The 21,277-nt window shown below is 37.2% G+C and overlaps 1 protein-coding gene across 4 annotated transcripts in view; it reads left to right on the top strand.

Annotated features, from left to right (window-relative positions):
• Positions 1 to 21,277, top strand: part of SPAG16 (sperm associated antigen 16) — a 1,038,313-nt gene that overhangs the window by 120,822 nt on the left and 896,214 nt on the right. For all 4 annotated transcript variants that reach the window (XM_060193955.1, XM_060193956.1, XM_060193954.1 and 1 more), the window contains one exon: positions 18,556 to 18,683. In XM_060193955.1, coding sequence (XP_060049938.1) covers positions 18,556 to 18,683 — 128 coding nt within the window. The remainder of the gene's footprint in view (positions 1 to 18,555; positions 18,684 to 21,277) is intronic.

Raw genomic sequence — 21,277 nt, 5'->3', positions numbered from 1 at the left:
AATATATTAAACAGTGAATGAAACTAGACAATTCATTCAATCCAGCAGTTTCTAGCTGGTCATATGTATCTTCAGGCAAATTTGGACTTTATGTGGCTTTTTCTGGATCTCTACTTCATAGAGATTGCACAATTGTTTATTTTAAATGAAAATTATAATGAGAGGGATATAATCTAAAAGCCATTGAAATTTCCACTTCTATCAATTTCAGCTTACATGCTGCTTAGTGAGGGGAATTAATAAAGGCTTAGAATGTTTTCATTCATTTTCAAATAAAGCATCCACTAGAAAATTGCCTTACTTTACAACCCTGAATAGATTACCCATTACTGGTAAATGTCCATATCACTATTTTTGTCATTTTTCAATTATTGCTTACATTTTTTTTGTTTCAAATTAAAAAATAAAGACTTTATAACCATTTTATTTCAGTAATGAACTAACCTGATTTAAAACTGTTGGGTAAATGAACAGCTACTTTTTAATAGTTATACATAAACAATCTCTAGCTTCTGTATCACTCTACCCCATGACCTCCCTGAATCCCCTTTGGATTTTGATTAGCATCTCTTTAGGCTCCTAGGGACTATGCTAGTCACCAGAATGGCTTCCAAAGAAGAAGAAAGATAAGGAACCCAGCTGTATGCTCTTTGTGCCAGTAAGAGGACTTGGGCCAGCTGGCTTCCTTCCGGAAATATGCAGGATGAACTACTTGTCTTCCCTGAAAGGAGCTTTTAGCTAAGGAAACACAAATGAATTAGATCATCATTCTCATTTATCAGAACAGGTCTGTACAAGAAAAGGACATAGATTTCATTCTTTGCTTCAAAACACAAGTTATTATGGTTGCCATTGTGATTGTTGTAATGGGAAGAACAATTAGAGTATCACCAAAGTAGCTATGTTATTAGGGGACTGCAAACTCTACAGGGCATCTTGACTGTAAAATGAGTAGAGCAAATGAGATCTCTCAAGCTTTTTCAATGTCTGTGATCTGTCTTGATTATACCAGTTTGAATTTTGGGTGTCTTTGTATAAGAAAACCAACTCACAGGGGCCAGATAGTTGCATACTTGATTGAGTGTACAGTTACCATGAGCAAGAGGATGTGAGGGCGATCTGGCTGCAACATCTGTCACCCCATTGATCGCCAGGGTTGATTAGGCTATCTGGCTGGCTAGGCAGGTGTCCCCTTCCTCCCTTACCACTCCATGTGAGTCCCTCTCTTCCCTCCCAAAGGACAGCCTTCCCAAAATAGATACTGACCAGTCTTTGATTGAAGCTCCTAGTCCCCATCTTCAGGGGGACAAACTTCACAAGTGGTAAAAGCAGTGCTGCTGAAACCAGAATATGATATACCACTGTTTCCTCGGTGACAAAAAAGATAGGAGCTGGGGAGAGAGAGCTTAGTTGTTTTCTTTTTAGCATAGGATTTTCATGCTTGAGGTTCTAGAAAATCCAGGGAAAGTCTTTGGCATCACTGTATGCCCGAGCTGGACAGTGTTATGGTCTCTGTTTCTCTGAAAATATTAATTAATTAAAATAGAAAAATCATAGCCAATTTGCAAATGAATAATATCTGACATATATACATACATATACATATATATATATGACTAAACATTTGAACATGTTTATTGATTTTTATGGGCTATTTGTGTATTCATCTTTGCACATTTTTTCCTAAAGAGTTTTAGAATTTGGGGTTCAGGTGGTAGCACAGCGGGTTAAGCACATGTGGTATGAAGCGTAAGGACCAGCATAAGAATCCCACTTAGAGCAGAGCCCCTGGTTCCCCACCTGCAGTGGGGGTGGTGAAGCAGGTCTGCAGGTGTCTTTCTCTCCCCCTCTCTGTCTTCCCCTTCTCTCTCCATTTCTGTGTCCTACCAACAATGACGACATTAATAACAGTAACAACAATAATAACTACAACAACAATGAAAAACAAGGGCAAGAAAAGGGAAAATAAATATTTTAAAAATAGTTTTAGAATTTTGTAATAGATGTTAAAATCATTTTGCCTACATATTTATTACTTTTACATGCCAACATTTCTTTTAATTCCTTTTTCAATTTTAGAAATAAAAAAATGACATAATCAAATATGAGTATCTTTTACTTCAGTTTCTTCTTAGTGTTATGCTTAGAAGAACTTCTATAATTCTTTTTAAAATATATTATTTATTTATTTACTTATTGGATAGAGACAGCCAGAAATCTATAGGGAAGGGGGTGATAGAGAGGGAGAGAGGCAGAGAGATACCTGCAACACTGCTTCACTTGCAAAGCTTTCCCCCTGCAGGTGGGGACTGGGGGCTCGAACCTGGGTCTCTGTGCACTTCTTCTTCTAGCGTTTGCCCTTCTTCCGTAGCCAGTCAACAGCGTCAGGTTGAGCCTGATGTAAAGTTTCGAGACCTCCTTTGAATCTGGAGAGGTGGCAGTCGTTGACTATGTGGGTCATAGTCTGTCTGGAGCCACAGGGGCAGTTCGGGTCATCTCTGGCTCCCCAGCGATGGAACATAGCGGCGCACCGGCCATGGCCTGTTCGATAGCGATGGAGGAGGGCCCAATCATAACGTGCTAGGTCAAAGCTGGGTTGACGCTTGCAGGGGTCTGTGATGAGGTGTTTGTTCTTTACCTCAGCTGACTGCCAACTCTGTTTCCAAGAGTCTGGAACAGAGAAGTTCAGTGTAGGCATAGGGGACCAGATTGGGTGACGAGACGTCAAGCGATGGACAGGGTGGGCGAAGATATCCGCGTATATTGGCAGGTCCGGTCGAGCGTAGACGTGGGAAATGAACTTAGATGATGCCGCATCCCGACGAATATCTGGCGGGGCGATGTTGCTATGAACTGGCAGCCATGGAACCGGGGTGGAACGGATGGTTCCAGAAATTATCCTCATGGAGGAATATAATTTGGAATCGACCAAGTGGACATGGGGGCTACGGAACCATACTGGGGCACAGTATTCTGCAGTGGAATAGCATAATGCCAGAGATGATGATCGTAGTGTGGAAGCGCTCGCGCCCCATGAAGAGCTGGTCAGTCTTGCAATGATGTTATTCCTCGCGCCCACCTTTGCTGCAGTTTTTATGAGATGTTCGTGAAATGACAGGGTGCGATCGAGAGTAACGCCAAGATAGACTGGCTGGGCTTCATGCCGGATTCTCGTATCGCCAAGCTGCACATTAAGCTCACGCGAGGCCGAGGCATGGTGTAGATGGAAAACAGATGATACCGTTTTTGCAGTGCTAGGGATTAGTCGCCATTTTTTACAGTAATCAGATATCAGAGACATGTCTTTCGTGAGTGTTTCCTCGAGGATGTCACTTGGATGCCTGAGTTGCACAGCAGATGTCATCGGCGTAGATGAACTTCCTTGAAGAAGTTTCTGGGAGGTCATTGATGTAAATATTAAATAGCGTAGGAGCCAGGACAGAGCCCTGGGGGAGGCCACTTGAGACAAGTCTCCATCTGCTAGACTTGTCACCCAGATGCACCCGGAATCTTCTGTTTTGGAGAAGAAACGATATAGTGTTGGCCACCCATGGAGGCAGGCATCTTGAGATCTTGACTAGGAGACCACGGTGCCAGACCGTGTCATAGGCTGCTGTGAGATCAACAAAGACAGCAGCCGTCTTTAAATTCTTCTGGAATCCATTTTCAATGTAAGTTGAGAGGGCCAGGGCTTGTTCGCAGGTAGATCTTCCTGGGCGGAAACCAGCTTGGGCGGGTGATAGGAATTTCTCTGTAAGATGAGAAATACGTGACAGAAGCAGCCTCTCAAGGAGTTTGTAACACATGGAAAGGAGAGAAATCCCTGTGCACTGTAACCTGTGCACTCAACCAGGTATACCACCACTGGGCCCTGACTTCCATAGTCTAAGGTTATAAAGTTTTGTACTTTCATGGCCTGTCTAGTTCTTTCAAGATGATGATGATGAGTTTCTCATCACTGCAGCTTCACTGCTCTGGATACCTATTGTTCTCAGCTAGAGAGAAACAGAGACTGAGAGAGAGTGTGAGAGTGAAAGAGACAGAGCATCTATGCTTCCTCCAGTGCTGTGGGAGTAAGCTTTGAGCCTTGATTTTGCATGTGTCAAAGCAACACACTATCCAAGTGAGCCATTTTCCCATGTCCCTTTTATAATTTTTTTGACATTGAATTCTAATACATTTTGAATTAATTTGGAGTCAGTATAAGATGCAATATTTTATCCTTTCTTCCTTGTTAAATCAGTTCTCACAAGAACTTTGAGTTATTTCTGTTCAGTCTTTTAGAAACTTTAATCAACAAAAATTTACACTTTTCAGCAAGAGAGATAGCATAGTGGTTACGCAAAAAGACTTCCATGCCTGTAGCTCCAAAATCCCTGATTTAATTTTTTGTACCATCATCTCTCTCTCATTAAAATAAAGCTAATAAGATTTTTAACATTTTCATTTTTATTCAAATGAAACCAGTAATATGGTATCTCAATCGAGGCAAAATCTGCATTAAAGTCCAACCTGCTTTCTGAGTAGGCAGTTCTAATACAGATCACTGTAGGCACATATAAGATAGATTTCCTAATATATTTTGTGGCCCACTGAAAAGTAGAAATAGCAGGAAACAATAATGAAGAATGGGGGCAAAATTATTAAAATTAGGAGATAGTGTATAAGACAAGTTTGAACTACTCAAAAGTCATTGAGGGGGACAAAAAGTTTTTATTGTCTTTAGCCACTTTGTTAGGGAAAACCCATACCAACAACAAAGTTTTTAATGAAAGAGCTGAGGAAAATGGTTTTTTGGAAAAGTTATTAAAGGCATAGTGTCTTGAAATTTTAGCTTAATTTCACCCATCTCTAAAAATAGAGATATAAATTGTCCTAGTATGACAGTGTTCCAAAGAAAACGAATTATTCTGTTTTCTGTGTTCATTCCTCCCACCCCTCCCCCAAGATCACTACCCAACTCTGGTTTATGGTGGTACAGGAGATTAAACCTAGGACTTTGAAGCCACAGGCATGAAAGAGTCTCTGCATAACCATTATGCTGTCTCCCCCACCTTGTTTGAGTTCGTTCCTTTCCCACAACCTTCTCATCCTAAGTTCACTTCTAGGTTGATTTATTGGTTTCCAAAATTTCCAGAATCAATGTAGCATTCTTCTCAGGAATTTCATTTGTACTGTCTTTAGTTATAAATTCTTCTTCACTCTTCTCCTCCATGATCTTCCTCCACACCCTCTCCCTGTTTGCAGTTTGTTCTTGTGGAACCAGAGTCTTGTGATTGCATGATTTCACTGTTCTGGGTCACTTTTCATTCAGATAGAGAGACCATGGAACCTGTTTCCTCCATTATCATAGCACCTCCCATGTGAAGTTTTGACTCAATGATCCTGGGCTGTGGACATGGTTGTGCAGATGCCATAACCAGGAACTATCTCCGACTTCCTAAATGATTTTATTTAAAAGGAAGAAAAGTTGAATCTTACATTTTTCATCACTGTCTTGATTAATGGTGTCCTGTTGGGAACACAAGAATACTGATGTAGTCGTTTGAAGCTTTGGGGCAAAGAAGGGATAACTTAGAGTTTGGTACCGTCACTGACCACTTAGTCATTATCCAATAGACTCCATTTTGTCAGTCTTAAAAAAGGAAATAAAAGCTGACAAGCATAGATGTAAAATGTTCAGTTTGTGATCTAAATTCCTAAATGATAGCGATTACATTCAATAATTATTTCTACATAATAAAATACATGTCCTTTTGGTATGCTTTTCCCTAAGTTTTAGTGATAAGTTGACTATTTTAAATGAGTATTACCATATTACTATAATTATATGAATTATTATATATCAAATGAAAAGGTGAAAATAAGCATATTTTCCTCCAGAAATATTAAGATTTTAAAATATTGCATTGCTGCCTGACTAGTCAGTAACTAATAATTAAAATATGATGAGTTATATAAATCTCTGCATATTGTGTTTCTATTAATATAAATTTGTATTTATATTATGGAAATTATAATATTGAATACAATCATTTTTGTTTCTCCATTTTAATTATATAAGATTTGTAGCTATTGTAATAATGTTTCAGATATGATTTATAAGTCTTTTAGTTGTGGCTTAGCATAATTGTTATGCAAAGGACTTTCATGTCTGAGGCTCTGAGATCCCGAGTTCAATTTCTAGCATTATCATAACTCAGAGATGAGCAGTGCTCTGGTCTTACTCTATATCTTTATCTCTGCATCTTTTTCATTACAAATTAAATTTAAATTGAAAAAAATTGTCATCTAAGATTGTTAAATTTTTAATATGGTTGATTAAGTAAATAATTTAGAGAATCTCAAACTTCAGTGAGCATCGGAACCAACTGGTGATACCTTTATAAACACATATTGCTTACCACCTAGTTCCAGATATTTTACTTTATTGAATTGGGTATAGAGCTTGAGAATTTGTATTTCAAATACATTTTAGGCTGATAGTATTGTTTTGGTCAGGGGACTGCTCTTTTACAGTCCTTCATTATTAGAAGTTAATTTTCAAATTATATTTCGTGTTAATTGACATAATAAAATACACTTATTTAACTTTACCAAATATTTGTTTTTTTTTAAATTTTTACTGTTACTTTTAAAATTTTTTTTTTTATTTAAGAAAGGATTAATTAACAAAACCATAGGGTAGGAGAGGTACAACTCCACACAATTCCCACCACCCAATCTCCTTAACCCACCCCCTCCCATGATAGCTTTCCCATTCTCTATCCCTTTGGGAGCATGGACCCAGGGTCATTGTGGGTTGCAGAAGGTGGAAGGTCTGGCTTCTGTAATTGCTTCCCCGCTGAACATGGGCATTGACTGGTTGGTCCATACTCCCAGTCTGCCTCTCTGTTTCCCTAGTAGGGTGTGTCTCTGGGGAAGCTGAGCTCCAGGACACATTGGTGGGGTCTTCAATCCAGGGAAGCCTGGCCAGCATCCTGGTGGCATCTGGAACCTGGTGATTGAAAAGAGAGTTAACATACGAGGCCAAACAAATTGTTGAGCAATCATGGACCCAAAGCTTGGAATAGTGGAGAGGAAGTGTTAGGGAGGTACTCACTGCAAACTCTAGTGTACTTCTGCTTTCAGGTATATATTTTGCAGTAGTTTATGGATACGTGTGCACATAAGCTCTCTCTCACAGAAACTGGTGTATATCTAGGTTATGGGACTTTGTTAGAAAGTGAACTACCTGAGATGAAATTAGAGTGTACTATAAAAGGAAAGGTCTCACCCAATTAATGAAGCTGAAGGGTTGTCATTCCACACGTGAAGTCTTTGGACACAGTCTGAGGTGAAGCATGTTGAGGTGGCAATCGTTGCGTTGTTTAGGTTGTGATCGGCGGATGCAATATTATTTGGTATGGATTGGGAGAGGCATACGGGAAAGTGGGCCCTATCCAAGGGTTCCAGGACTGGGGGAAGTAGGGGCTCTATAGTGGAGATGTGAGGTTCCTGCTGTCTTAGGGTTCAAAAAGACAATCGATAGTTAATGTTATCATCACATTATTTGGTAATTGGGTTAACTTTGAAAAATCCTTTTGTTAGGGTTTGCTGTACAGTACCCAGTATCTTGTATATAGCTGTGCTATTGGTTGCTTCTGATCTACTTGGTCTAGGCTTTTGAGAGAGTCTGCATATCAAATACACAACCTATATATTAAAAAGATTCAGTTTGTGTTTTGAATAACTTTGAGACATACAATTGATTTCCCCCTCTCATATTAATTAACTAGTGATTTATATGTCTACATTTTACTAGGAGTGTACATAAACACTATTCCCACCACCAAAAGACTGTGACCCACCCCTCCCACCCACTCCCACTCCCTACTGGCCCAGGAAGCTGCATGTCTACCCCTCACCACTGGGTTTTTACTTTGGTGCCCTACTTACAATTTGATCAGGTCCTGCTTTTAGTTTCCCTTTCTGATATTCTTTCTCAACTTCTGTTGATGAGTGGGATCATCCCATACTCATCTTTATCTTTCTGACTTAGTTCACTTAACATAATTCCTTCTAGCTCTGTCCAAGATGGGTCAGAGAAGGTGGGTTCATTGTTCTTGATAGCTGCATAGTATTCCATTGTGTATATATACCACAGCTTTCTCAGCCACTCATCTGTTGTTGGGCACCTGGGTTGCTTCCAGGTTTTAGCTATTATGAATTGTGCTGCTACGAACACAGAAGTACACACCTCTTTTTGGTTGGGTGTTATGGAGTCCTTGGGGTATAACCCCAGGAGAGGAATTACTGGATCATGTGGAAGGTCCATGTCTAGCCTTGTGAGAGTTTTCCAGACTGCTCTCCACAGAGGCTGGACCAATTTACATTCCCACCAGCAATGTAAAAGGGTTCCTCTGTCCCCACATCCTCTCCAGCATTTGTTGCTGCTGTCCTTTTTGATGTATGCCATTCTTACAGGAGTGAGGTGGTATCTTAGTGTTGTCTTAATTTTCATTTCTCTGACAATCAGTGACCTAGAGCAGTTTTTCATATGTTTGTTAGCCTTTTGGATCTCCTCTGAGGTGAATGTTTTGTTCATATCCTCTGCCCATTTTTGGATGGGGTCATTTTCTTTTTTGGTGCTAAGTTTGCTGAGCTTTCACCAAATATTTGTTTCAACTTCTAGTAGAATTGTAAAATGTGGCCTAGGGAGACAGCATAATGGTTATGTAAAGACTTTCATGCCTGAGACTCCAAAGCCCCAGGTTCAATTCCTAGCACCACCGTAAGCCAGAGTAGTGCTCTAGCGTTGGCCTCTGTATCTGTCTCTCTCTCTCTTTCTCTCCCTCTCTGTATCTCTTTCATTAATAATAAATATTAAAAGAATTCTAAAATGTTTCTTAAAATAATACTTTCTTTCATGAAAAATTCTGTATATATTGTGAGAAAGCATAAATCTACTAAGCTCACCCCTTAAGCATTTTTCTTTGTAAAATTATTTATTCATAGGATAGAGACAGAGAGAATCAGAAATAAAGGGGAATGTGCAGAGGAGGAATGAAGTGAGACCCCTACAGCCTCTTTTGTTTCTTCTGCTTTGAAATAAAGCAAATATTTTATCTATATTTTGTTAGATTAAGGCACAAATAAACAGTTTAATCATATATATATATGTGTGTGTGTGTGTGTGTGTGTATGTATGTGTGTGTGTGTGTGTGTGTGTGTGTGTGATTTAGAGATGTTTTGTGTGATTTTTTTCAATGGTTGTATAATTTGCTGTTATTTTTTGTTTAGCCAAATTTGATGTGAGTTAAAATTAAGAGTAACTCTGTGTGGACTTTAAAATGCATGAAGACTGTTTTTTCTTGATATAATTATATGGAATGTAAAATACAGAATAAATAAATACCATAGGGTAATTAGACTTAAAGAAAGTGTTTGAATACTTACAAAACCAGCGTTTTGTAAGTATAACCATTTTCCTAAACCATTTTGTAAGTATAACAGAAAGGTCAGGAAATTGAACAAATGAATAAGGAAGACTTTCCTTGACTTACTGTTATTTTTACAGTTAGACCATGAAAGTCAATTAGCTCAATCAAGTCTTACTGATAATGTCAGCTGTCAGTCATGACTAAGTAGTAATGTGTGAAGTTTGTCAGCAGGCAGTGTACCTCTTGAATGACAAGTGAAATAATGAGCACATAGGGAGCTGAAGAAAAGTTCCCCATTTCTGGCAAACCTGTCAACATAGGGCTTTTTTTTTTTTTTTTTTTAGACAAGAGGATAGAGACACACAGAGACAGAGACATACACATAGACACACACTTAGGTCTGTTGTAATGCAGTGCTTATTAAAATATATCTTAATGATGTTCTTTTAAAAATATTTCTAACATCTCACTGGATTCACTGTTCCTGACAAATTTTTCAAATAGATGCAGATAAATGATAGATAGATAGATAGATAAATAGGCAGAGACAGAAGGAGCCCCCACTATGCCAAAGCTGCTTCTCCCAGAGGTGTACCAGGGCTTGAACATGGATTGCCCACATGGCAAAGCAAGTACGCTCCCGGATGAGATGTCTTGCCTACCTCAAGACACTCATCTTTTAATTTTGTATTTAAAGATTAATGCAAATGACCAATGATTAATCATTCTCATTTTTAATTGTATTGTTTAGTAAAAATTATTGATAGCTCCATAAGATACGTCCCCAATTCCCCAGTATTTTCTCAGAAAAGCTTCGTTCTTAACTTGCGGGTGACATGATATGACTTCACTTTCTGTCTCCATTCAGTGACTCAGGGGTGTCAGCAGCAAATCTATAGCTACACTATCTGTCATCCAAAGCTATTGTGTCTGGGAAGAAAAACGTTACATTTTGTTGGAATATTTCAATATGAAGACTGGAATTGGCTTACATCATTTCTGTGAATATCTTATTCCCACCCCCAAACTCATAGCAGAGAGTAGAAATCTAGAACAACTCTTTAGAGAGTCTCCTAGTTCCCCAGTGTATTGCACCAAAGGAAAGAATTGAACCTGGGACCTAGAAGCCTCAGGTATGAGAGTCTTTTCCTCTTTAAAATGGGGTTGTTGTTGTTGTAGTTGCTGCTGAGTCTAGTGAACTCTTCTGTGAAAGGGTTATTGACCCTTTATGTGTTGTGTTCTGTGTAAAGATTTCCTGTTTAGTAGGGCATCAATTTTGGTAGTAGTTCCCTTTGTTATGTAGAAGTTTTTCAATTTGATATAGTTCTGTTGGTTTATATTTGTTTTTTATTTTCCTTAATGTTGGACTTGAGCCTTTGAAGACATTTCTGTATTATTATTATTATTAATTTTTTTTTTACCAGAGCACTGTTCAGCTCTAGCTTATGGTGGTGCGGGGGACTGAACCTGGGACTTTGGAGCCTTAGACATGAGAGTCTGTTTGCATAACCATTATGCTATCTACCCTCCGCCCAAAATATTTATTATTTATTCCCTTTTGTTGCCCTTGTTGTTTTATTGTTGTAGTTATGATTGATGTCGTTGTTGCTGGATAGGACAGAGAGAAATGGAGAGAGGAGGGGAAGACAGAGAAGGGAAGAGAAAGATAGACACCTGTACACCTGCTTCACCGCTTGTGAAGCGACTCCCCTGCAGGTGGGGAGCCAGGGGTTTGAACTGGGATCCTTACGCAGGTCCTCTCTCTTTGTGCCACGTGCGCTTAACCTGCTGAGCTACCGCCTGACTTGAAGACATTTCTGAAGCACAGAATGTGAAGTGTTTATTCAGTGTTATGCATGGATTATTGAGGAAATATCCCATTATTATTTAATTATTCTTTTGTAGTATTGGAAACATGATTACATATTGAGTCACATATAGATATGTTGCTACTTTTTTTTTTAAAACTCTAACATAAAAATAATGTAAACTTCAAAGCAAGTTTTTTGTTACAGGTTAATTTTAGTTCATTTAAAATATTACCTATTTATTGATAGGATAGAGATAGTCAGAAATCGAGAAAGAAGAGGGAGATAGAGAGGGAGAGAGAAAGAGAGATACCTGCAGCTCTGCTTGTACTTTCCCCCTGCAGATGGGGATTAGGGACTCGAACCTGGGTCCTTGCACATAGTAACATGTGTGCTGACCAGGTGTGCCACTTCCTGGCCCCAATTTTAGTTCAGTTTTTAAAGATTCTCAAATTTTACATTGAAGATTTCATTTGAGTTGATTCAGTGTTTATATAAACATCTTAAGTTTGTCAGTAGGCTTCTTATCTGAGTTCTCAGAGTATCTATATTAAATCAGGCTTTGCTTTGTATCTCAAATTAAAATGTATTTATCTTTCTTTAAACTTATTGCATTTGTTATTGATATTCTGTTAGGCATGCTCTTATTCTTGCCAAATTTAATGAAATAGTTCAAATTTATTCTCTTTATTCACTACTATTTGAAGTTCAGTAATTTTTATTATTTGTACTATATAAGTATTAATATGACATATGTATGCATTCTTTTCTCTTTAGGCTTCCTATATATGCACACATCTATAATAGAGATATAGCTATAATTTATATATAATCTATATCATCTACCAAAGCAACCACAAAATCTGCAATTAAAGATATTTTATTTTCTTCATTCCAGTTAATTTGCTATTTATTGTTTATTTTTCCACATAGACATATTTTGCTTATTTCTACTTGGCTTTTCTCAACTCTGTGCTTTTCCATATATGTTGCTTGGCTCGATGCCAGCACCATGAATCCACCGCTCCTGGAGGCCACTTTTCCCCCTTTTGTTGCCCTTGTTGTTGTAGCCTCGTTGTGGTTATTATTATTGCCATTGTTGATGATGTTTGATGTTGCATAGGACAAAGAGAAATGGAGAGACGAGGGGAAGACAGAGAGGGGGAGAGAAAGATAGACACCTGCAGACCTGCTTCACTGCCTGTGAAGCGACTCCCCTGCAGGTGGGGAGCCGGGGGCTCGAACCGGGATCCTTACGCCGGTCCTTGCGCTTTGCACCACATGCGCTTAACCCACTGCGCCACCGCCCAACCCCCTATTGCTTCTTCTTTTGACTGTGAGTCCTTGGAATGGAAGGAGAATCTTCTACTTAAATGTGAATAATTCACATAGTATTTTACAAGTGTAGAGATTCAAGTGTTGAGTCAGTGATAGACTGAATAATTTTGAACTTCAGGTGGCCAATTATTCTGGGTAATTTTCATGAATATAATGTTCAATGGAAAGTAACAATAATAAAAAAATAGAGAGAGACAACCTGGATTTAAATGGCATGGATTATAGGTTTATAAAATCTTGAGTACCCTTGGGAGTCGGGCGGCAGCGCAGCAGGTTAAGCGCAGTTGGCACAAAGCACAAGGACCAGCATAAGGATCCCGAGCTCCCGGCTCCCCACCTGCAGGGGAGTCACTTTACAAGCGGTGAAGCAGGTCTGCAGGTGTCTGTCTTTCTCTTCCCTCTCTGTCTTCCCCTCCTCTCTCAATTTCTCTCTGTCCTATCCAACAAAGACATCAATAACAACAATAATAACTACAACAATAGCAACAAAAGGGAATAAATAAATAAATAAATATATAAATATAATTTAAAAAAATCTGGGGCTGGGTGGTGGCGCACCTGGTTTAGTGCACATGTTACAGTGTGCAAGGACCTGGGTTCGAGCCCCTGGTCCCTACCTGCAGGGAGAAAGCTTCACAAGTGATGAAGCAGTGCTGCAGGTGTCTCTCTGTCTCCTCTCTCTGTCTCCCCCTTCCTCTCAACTTCTGGCTGTCTCTATCAAATCAATAAAGATTTTTAAAAAATTAAAAAAAATTTTGGGTACCCAAGAGACTCATCTAGAGGAAAGACAATAGAAAGCTGGCATTTCCATTAGAAATAGATACAATGGATGTCTAGCAGATAATATCACTGAAATGGTGAGAGACGTACCTATTGAACCTTCTCTTTTCTTTGGATATTAGCTTCAAGATTTAATCTTGACTGATCAGTGAGAACTGTTATTGGTTGTGATAGAGACATACAAAGATAGTGGTAGTTAACTGGATATGGGACTGGGATTCTGACAATTCTAAAATCATGTTTTATTTAACCAGTTTTCCAGGAGCATATTTAGGTTGAAATAGCAATGAATGTTTTATAGTGAGATTATGAAATAATTCGTAGTGAATTTGCAAACTTGTTGATACCAATATGGGTTACTAATTTCAGAAATAACTTAAAAGTGTCTAAATGGGAGCGAGTTGTGGGGCACCTGTTTGAGCACACATGCTACAGTGCACCCAGTCCTCACTTGCAGGGGGAAAGCTTTGCAGTGGTGAAGCAGTGCTACAGGTGTCTCTCTGTTTCTTTCCTTCTTTACTGCCTCCTCCTTGATATCTGGCTGTCTCTATCCAATAAATAAATATAATAAAAATATCCAACTGAATATATATTTGGATATTCATATATACATATATATGATTCATTAGTTTCAAGTACATGCCTTTTCAGTGTGATTATTTCAATTAATCTTTATTGCAGTCTGTTCATCAAGTTTGATATTGAGACATAGGAACTATAACTTAGATGTTTATGAAATGACTTGCCACAGGCTTGGTGTATGGATCAACCTGCCAATGCCCATGTTCAGCTGAGAAGCAGTTACAGAAGCCAGACCTTCCACCTTCTGCACCCCATAATGATCCTGGGTCCATATTCCCAGAGGGATAAAGATTAGGAGAGCTTTCAAGGGATGGGATGGGATATGGAACTCTGTTGGTGGGAACTGTGTGGAATTGTATCCCTTTTATCCCATGGTCTTGTCAATCATTGTTAAATAATAATAAAAAGGGGAAAAATGGCTTGTCACATAATAGTCTGTTCATATGTAGGAATGGTTAATTGATAGGGAAAACCCAGGATTTTCAATCATTTTATCATTAGTAAGTCTCAAATTAAATATCAAATCATAACCCCATCTTAAGAAATTATAATTAATGGGAGTCAGGCAACAGCACAGCGGTTTAAGAGCACTGTGGCAAGAAATCCAAGGATCTGTGTAAGGATCCGGTTTGAACCCCAGGCTCCCCACATGCTGGGGAGTCACTTCATAGGCAGTGAAGCAGGTTTGCTCTCCCCTCTCTTCTTTCCCTCCTCTCTTTATTTCTCTCTGTCCTATCCAACAATGACAACATCAATAACAACAGCAATAATAACTACAATAACAATAGAAAGGACAACAAAAAGAAAAAATAATAAAAAACTTAGAAAATTATAGGATCCAGTGTTGTGTTTTTTTAAACATTACCTAATGATGTCAATGTGTAGACAGGGTTGAAAAATATTAACAAAGCAAAATTATTAGTGAGAGCTTAGCTTTCTATTTCAGCTGTGCTTGTCAATACAAAGAAAGGGTAATTGTTATAGCTTGAAACAATAATTTTAGACTTATTTTACTCCTGCTCTCTTTGTATGTTTTTATCACAATCAATAACAGTTCTCACTGATCAGTCAGGATTAAATCTTGAAGCTAATATCCAAAGAATAGAAGATTCATTGGGTTCTGCTCTCGCCATTTTAGTGATAATGATCAGCTAGACATCCATCCTGTATACTTGGACTTTCTTGGTACCCCCTAGGCAACCGTGCTCATTCATTTATGTCTATTTTCTTCTGGAATGATGTAGTATAGTGAGTGAGCGATATGCAGGGTTCTATTTGTTGCCTAAGGTAAGACTGCTGTTCCTACACTTGAGTTGAAGTTGTTGTAACTGTTCTTTTAAGATTCACTAGTGTGGAAGGGAGGGTTGGTGGGAGGGAGCTGCGAGAGCACTACTCCATCATATATTATATTGGACACTTACCTGTAGGATCACATATGTACAGCATGTGCTCTACCTAACGAACCACCTCCTGGCTGCTAAATATTCTTTTATGTATTTGTTAATCCATTATATTTTATTCTTTTGAGCGACACCAAATAGTCTGTAGTTGATTAGGCTTTATTAAATCTAGTTAGTCAAATTTTATTAAATATTAATTTTATATGGTGATTAATTTAACAGTACTTACAAAATTTGCTGTAGATAATGAATTTATGGTTCTAGAAATGACCATATATTTAAAATTTATATGTAAATGGTATACCATTCTTCTTTTTCTTATTCAAGAATTATTGATATTATTAAAATAGTACCATTGAATTATAGAAAAATAGGTAAAAGGCAATTCATTAAAATGATATAAAATAGATAAAATTATAAAACTATTCCATTAAATGGAAAAAATCTAGATGAAGACCTGGTAAAATAGCTCAACTCCATAATTCCTGTTTTGATGTTCATATGATCTTCATGTGATCCAGCTTTGACCCCAGTCCTAATGCACTGGGGGAATATTTTGTATTGTCTTTCTTTGCCTTTGTCTTCCTATCTCTTTCTTCCTAAAAGTTAGCCTGGAGCAGCAAAGTACACATGCGGACAAGAAAAAAAAAAAAGAGATGGGAAGTCCAAGTTAGTGTTATACTATATGGTATACTATATACTATATATGCTACACTGTGTAATTCATATATAAAATTGTATAAGAACTAACATTTTTCTGTAGATGTTTTCTTAAAGATATCATTCAATTAATTTTATTGTTGATAGGGAATTCATGCTAGAATGTAAGCTCCATAAGGCAGGGTACTTCACCCATTTTCTCAGTGATGTACTACTGCCAGAGCAGAAACCGCAAAACAGTCAATAACAGAAAACAAAACAAAAACAGTCACTAACAAGCATTAGTAAAAAGATATAATTGCTTGCTGAATGGATTGTTTTATGTATCAGTGTTTATGTTGTGCATTTAACAAAGGTATGTGCAGAGGACTATATGACTGGCAGGAGTATAAATTGTATTTTTGAGGAACAGTCTGTGAAAAGATACTATTATTTATTAAACATAATTACTTACTTTATTATTATTTTGATTAATGTCTACAGTTTTGTATTATTTTGTCGGAAGGTTGTTTGCAGTATAGTTGTTGACATACATTTGCAATTTCTCATCTTCCTGTGATAGGTGTCTGCAGAACATCATCCACCATGACCCCAATGCCCTTTTTTAGCTTTGTCTTTTTATTACTCTGGTGACATACTAAAGACCTCTATGAAAGCAATTTTTTATTATTATTATTAGTTTGTTTTTGTTTTTTTTGCTGTGTCTATTGGTGGAATCAGGCTTAGAATAATGTTGTGGATAAAGCAGCACTTGTAACTGTTCGTTGAATAAATAATTGATTTACCTGTCTTTCAAATTGCCTCTAAAACATTTAGTGTAAGAGCATTGATTACCCTTTTTGCTTGTGGAATTAACAATTATCTCCCCACCATTAAGTGTTAATTAAATACCTATTTATAATATTTCTTCCCCTCACCCCTGAGGAGGGCTTATTATTATGGGCTGAAAATTATCTTTGGTTGGTAGGGGAGGAACTGACCAACACATGGTAGATGTGGATTTTAATGATTATAAATTCAGTTGTGGATTTTAAGAGATTTTCAATGACTATGCTAATTTTTTTACCTTAAGTTAGTTCTATATCAATCATAATTATTCAGTTCTCACTGTCAATATTTTGTTACCAAAATATTTTTAATTTACTCTTTATAGAGAACAGGAGGATAAAAATAGCAAACTCTGCTGCCATTACTGTTGGGTATGCATACTTGCTGAAAAACATAGACAATTGACTAATAGTGTAAGACAGTGCTATATTGCCAGTTATTGTGATTTGAAAATGCAAGGATTTCAAATACTTTTACCATATATCATGCCACTTAGAATAGTACAAATGAGTTCCACCTGAGGAAGATGGGTCCTGAAACTGGGGCAGCATCAAACGTTCCTACTCATGACCACAGAATGTGAGCTCAGATCTACAGAGATGTAGAGGTCACATAGGCTCCTAAGCTGATTATGGGCCCCAGATGAGATCAAATCAATGGGGTTTATAGTCAACAATATTTATACACCTTTCCCATATGTGGGAGCTACTTTCTTCCCTGATCCAGCTTTCTGTTCCTTTTTCCAGCCATGACATCATCTCCCTAGACAATAACTTGGATCCACCTGCATATCAGATGTCATACTCAGAAACAAACCAACAAAAGAACTAGTATAGTATAGTCATGGGTTCTTTGGAATATAACTAAAATATGCCTACTAACTGTCTACAAAACAGAGACCCCCAACTCTTCAGCTGAACTAATCCATACTTTAGGTTCATGATTAGTCAACAATTTGTTTGGCTCTATATGTTAACTCTTGTTTTCAGCCACCGTGTTCCAGATGCTAACATGATGTCAACTGGACTTCCCTGGACAGATGACCCCAACAATGTGTCCTGGAGCCCTGCTTTCCCAGAACCCTGCCCCACTAGGGAGAGAGACAGGCTGGGAGTATGGACCGACCTGCCAATGCCCATGTTCAGCGGGGAAGCAATTACAGAGGCCACACTTTCCACCTTCTGCACCCCATAATGACTCTGGGTTCATATTCCCCGAGGGATAAAGAATAATAAGGTTATTGGGAGGGCATGGGATATGGAGTTCTGGTGGTGGGATTTGTGTGGAGTTGTACTCCTTTTATCCTATGGTTTTGGTCAGTGTTTCTTTTTATTTATTTTATTTTATTTTTTAATATTTTATTTATTTATTAATGCGAATATAGGAGGAGAGGGAGAAAGAACCAGATATCACACCGGTACATGTGCTGCCGGGGGCTGAACTCAGGACCTCATGCTTGAGAGTTCAGTGCTTTTCCAATGCGCCACCTCCCAAATCATGTCAGTGTTTCCTTTTTATAAATGAAAGTTAAAATAAAATAAAATATAAAAATAGGATAGTGCAAATGAATGAGTCTTATTTAAATTTTATCTTCTTTTGCATATCTCCTCAAAACTAAAAGAATAAAAGAACTAATATAAGCCTTATTTATGTTGTGATATAGTAAATAATAATAAAGATAAAAGTGTTTTTAGTGGTTTGTCTATTTAGCAGCACTTGTGCTTCACTTTTTTCTAGGATTCAGAATTTCCCAGTGATATGCAACCAGATCAGAATCTATATTTATGCAATGAAAATATTAGTCCAGCAAAATTTGACTACAAACTGAATGATATATTTAGAATTCATGAACTTCCAGTGAGCTGGTAGGATTTTTTTACTTTTATTCATACTCTTGAAATTTCATCCTCGTGTCAAATGGTATTCTTTTAACCATTCATGGTCGATGTGTTCTGTTATTAGTCTGTTTCAAAACTGCTACTCAGACAGCATTGCAAGAATTTGCTTATAGTTACTACAAGGATATTAAAACTGATTGATTTAGGTGGTTGGTGGCAGTACAAACTAAGTGCATTATTGTGATATTGTAGAGGTTGTCATTCTGTTTTAAAATGATGCTCACATTGGTATTAGGTTTATAGGATTTATTTTAAAATTTTGATGTCAGCAATTATGGATTTCATTAATGTACAATTTTGCTCATGTGTGGTCTTTTTCCTATTAACAAATCATTAGTTTGATTTGGTTCAAGGACCATAGTTCTGTGAACCACAATCACCTCATTTTAAAGATAAAATGAACTACTTGATATACATTGAAATATATATTTTTTCGAATTTGCATAACAAAACTTTGCTTATAAGGAAACATTTTAAATTTATGTGAATATATACAATATATGTATTCACATAGACTATTACTCTGAAATTTAAAAAGATAATATTGTAATACTATTGGGAGAAATAGATGGAACTGGATGTGATTATGCTTAGTAAATTAAGTAAGGAGTTGATAATAAGCTACTGGATGGTTTGGCTCATATGTGGAATATAGATAATTGAATCACAGAACTTGGAAAATGAAGAGATGCTCAGACTATCCCTAAGTTTTTTGAGCTCTGTGGTAGATAATTGTGGGGGAGCGGGTGAGGGACACAGAATTTTAGTGGTGTCTGATGTGTGGTATGTAGCTATAGCCGTATTATCTAATAATCTTGTAAGTCACTGTTACATCACTAACAGAGAATGTATAATATTAAAAATTGGCAAAAATTACATTTAAGAAAGACAAGTATCTCAGAATAGGATAATAACCAACTCTAATGGCTTTCATGCATTTAACCAATGGTGAGTAAGCTTTCATTAGCAAAATTTTCTTTGCTCTTGATAACTCCATGTGTAATTAACTTTTTAAATTCTGTGTGCTCATTTTCATGTAATAAGAGTATATCCATGAGATAATTCCTTTTTCTTTTTATTTTAACCAGAGCACTGGCTTATGGTAGTGTGGGGGATTGAACCTGGGACTTTGGATCTTCAAGCATGAGAGTCTGTTTGCATAACCATTATGCTATCTATCCTCTTAGATAATTGTTAAGTTGTACTAGCAAATATGACCTTATATGCCATGGCCAAAACTCATACGTTAATGAGTTTAAAAGGTTTGTTAGAAAAAGGAAAATATAAAAATGATGTACACATACTTGTAAGGTTTCCATTTCAACATAAAACAGTGCATTTATTTTCTCATGCCAGTCTTATCATGTAAGGTCTACTTCTTCTTTAAATGACTGTTGATTGGAATTATAGACCATATTTCTTGCATAAGCATTACCAAAAATAGATCTTCTAAAGTTTCAACTTTGTGATATCTTTAAGGAAATAAAAATATTTTATAAATTCTTATGTTCTTATCCCTATTCCAAAGCATTAATTTTACTTTCATTAAGAGCGTAACTCCTTATCTTCACATATATTTCATTACTTGACTAATCTTTACTTACAATAGCAAGTATAATTGGCTTGTAAGCAGGTTTAGGAACAATCTCTTTGGACTCTGTTATCATCAACCTTGACTGTTAGGAATAGGGAATGTTAGTCTACTTGGCCATAGACAGAGGACTGTGGACTTTGAGGGTGTGACAGGCATAACTAATGCGCTTTTAAGGGATCTGGGAGGAACTGTTTGCCAATCTAGTAATTAAGTGGAGGTTAAAGAAAATCCTTCTATGGAATCAAAGTGTGGAGAAAGAGACGAACATTTAAATTCTAGTAAAAAAATTTATTGTGAGCCCCCATCTCCCCACCTGCAGGGGGGTTGCTTCACAGGTGGTGAAGCAGGTCTGTAGGTGTCTTTCTCTCTCCCTTTCTGTCTTCTCCTCCTCTCTCCCATTTCTCTCTGTCCTATCCAACAACAACAGCAATAACAACAACAACAACAATAATAATAACAACGATGATAAACAACAAGGGCAACAAAAGGGAAAAAAATTAAAAAAGGGTTTTAAAAAATTAACTGGATTTCAGTTGAATTTATTTGCAGCTTTTGAAAAAATAAGTTTTGATGACTACCACGGCAGTTCTGAGAGTTATCTGTCTCAGATTTCACTAAGTTCATTAAAAAACATGGTTCTAGTATTAAAAACAGATAGTAAAAAAGTAAATCACTGGTAGAAAAATATAATCAGTAGTGTTTTAGAAGAACACACTCAGACTTGGCAGGACATTTACCTGTGTGCTTTTGTGCCTATATTCAGTTCTATTTTTTTTTGTTTGCTTGTTTGTTTCTACTTCATTTTAACATGATTTCTTTCACTTTTCCCCCTCTACTCTCATTCCATACTGCCAACTATTAACTAACCACAATGTAAGCTTTAATTGCAATTTCTTAATGTTTCCTTGATAATTTCACATTTTGTCCCATGAATTCTAAAACCAAATTATCTATTTCACTTTTACCA

Source organism: Erinaceus europaeus, chromosome 7 (genome assembly GCF_950295315.1).
Source record: "Erinaceus europaeus chromosome 7, mEriEur2.1, whole genome shotgun sequence".
In the NCBI taxonomy this organism is placed as follows: domain Eukaryota; kingdom Metazoa; phylum Chordata; class Mammalia; order Eulipotyphla; family Erinaceidae; genus Erinaceus; species Erinaceus europaeus.
The sequence above is the reverse complement of the archived record's forward strand: the minus strand, read 5'-3'. Positions and strand labels throughout refer to the sequence as shown.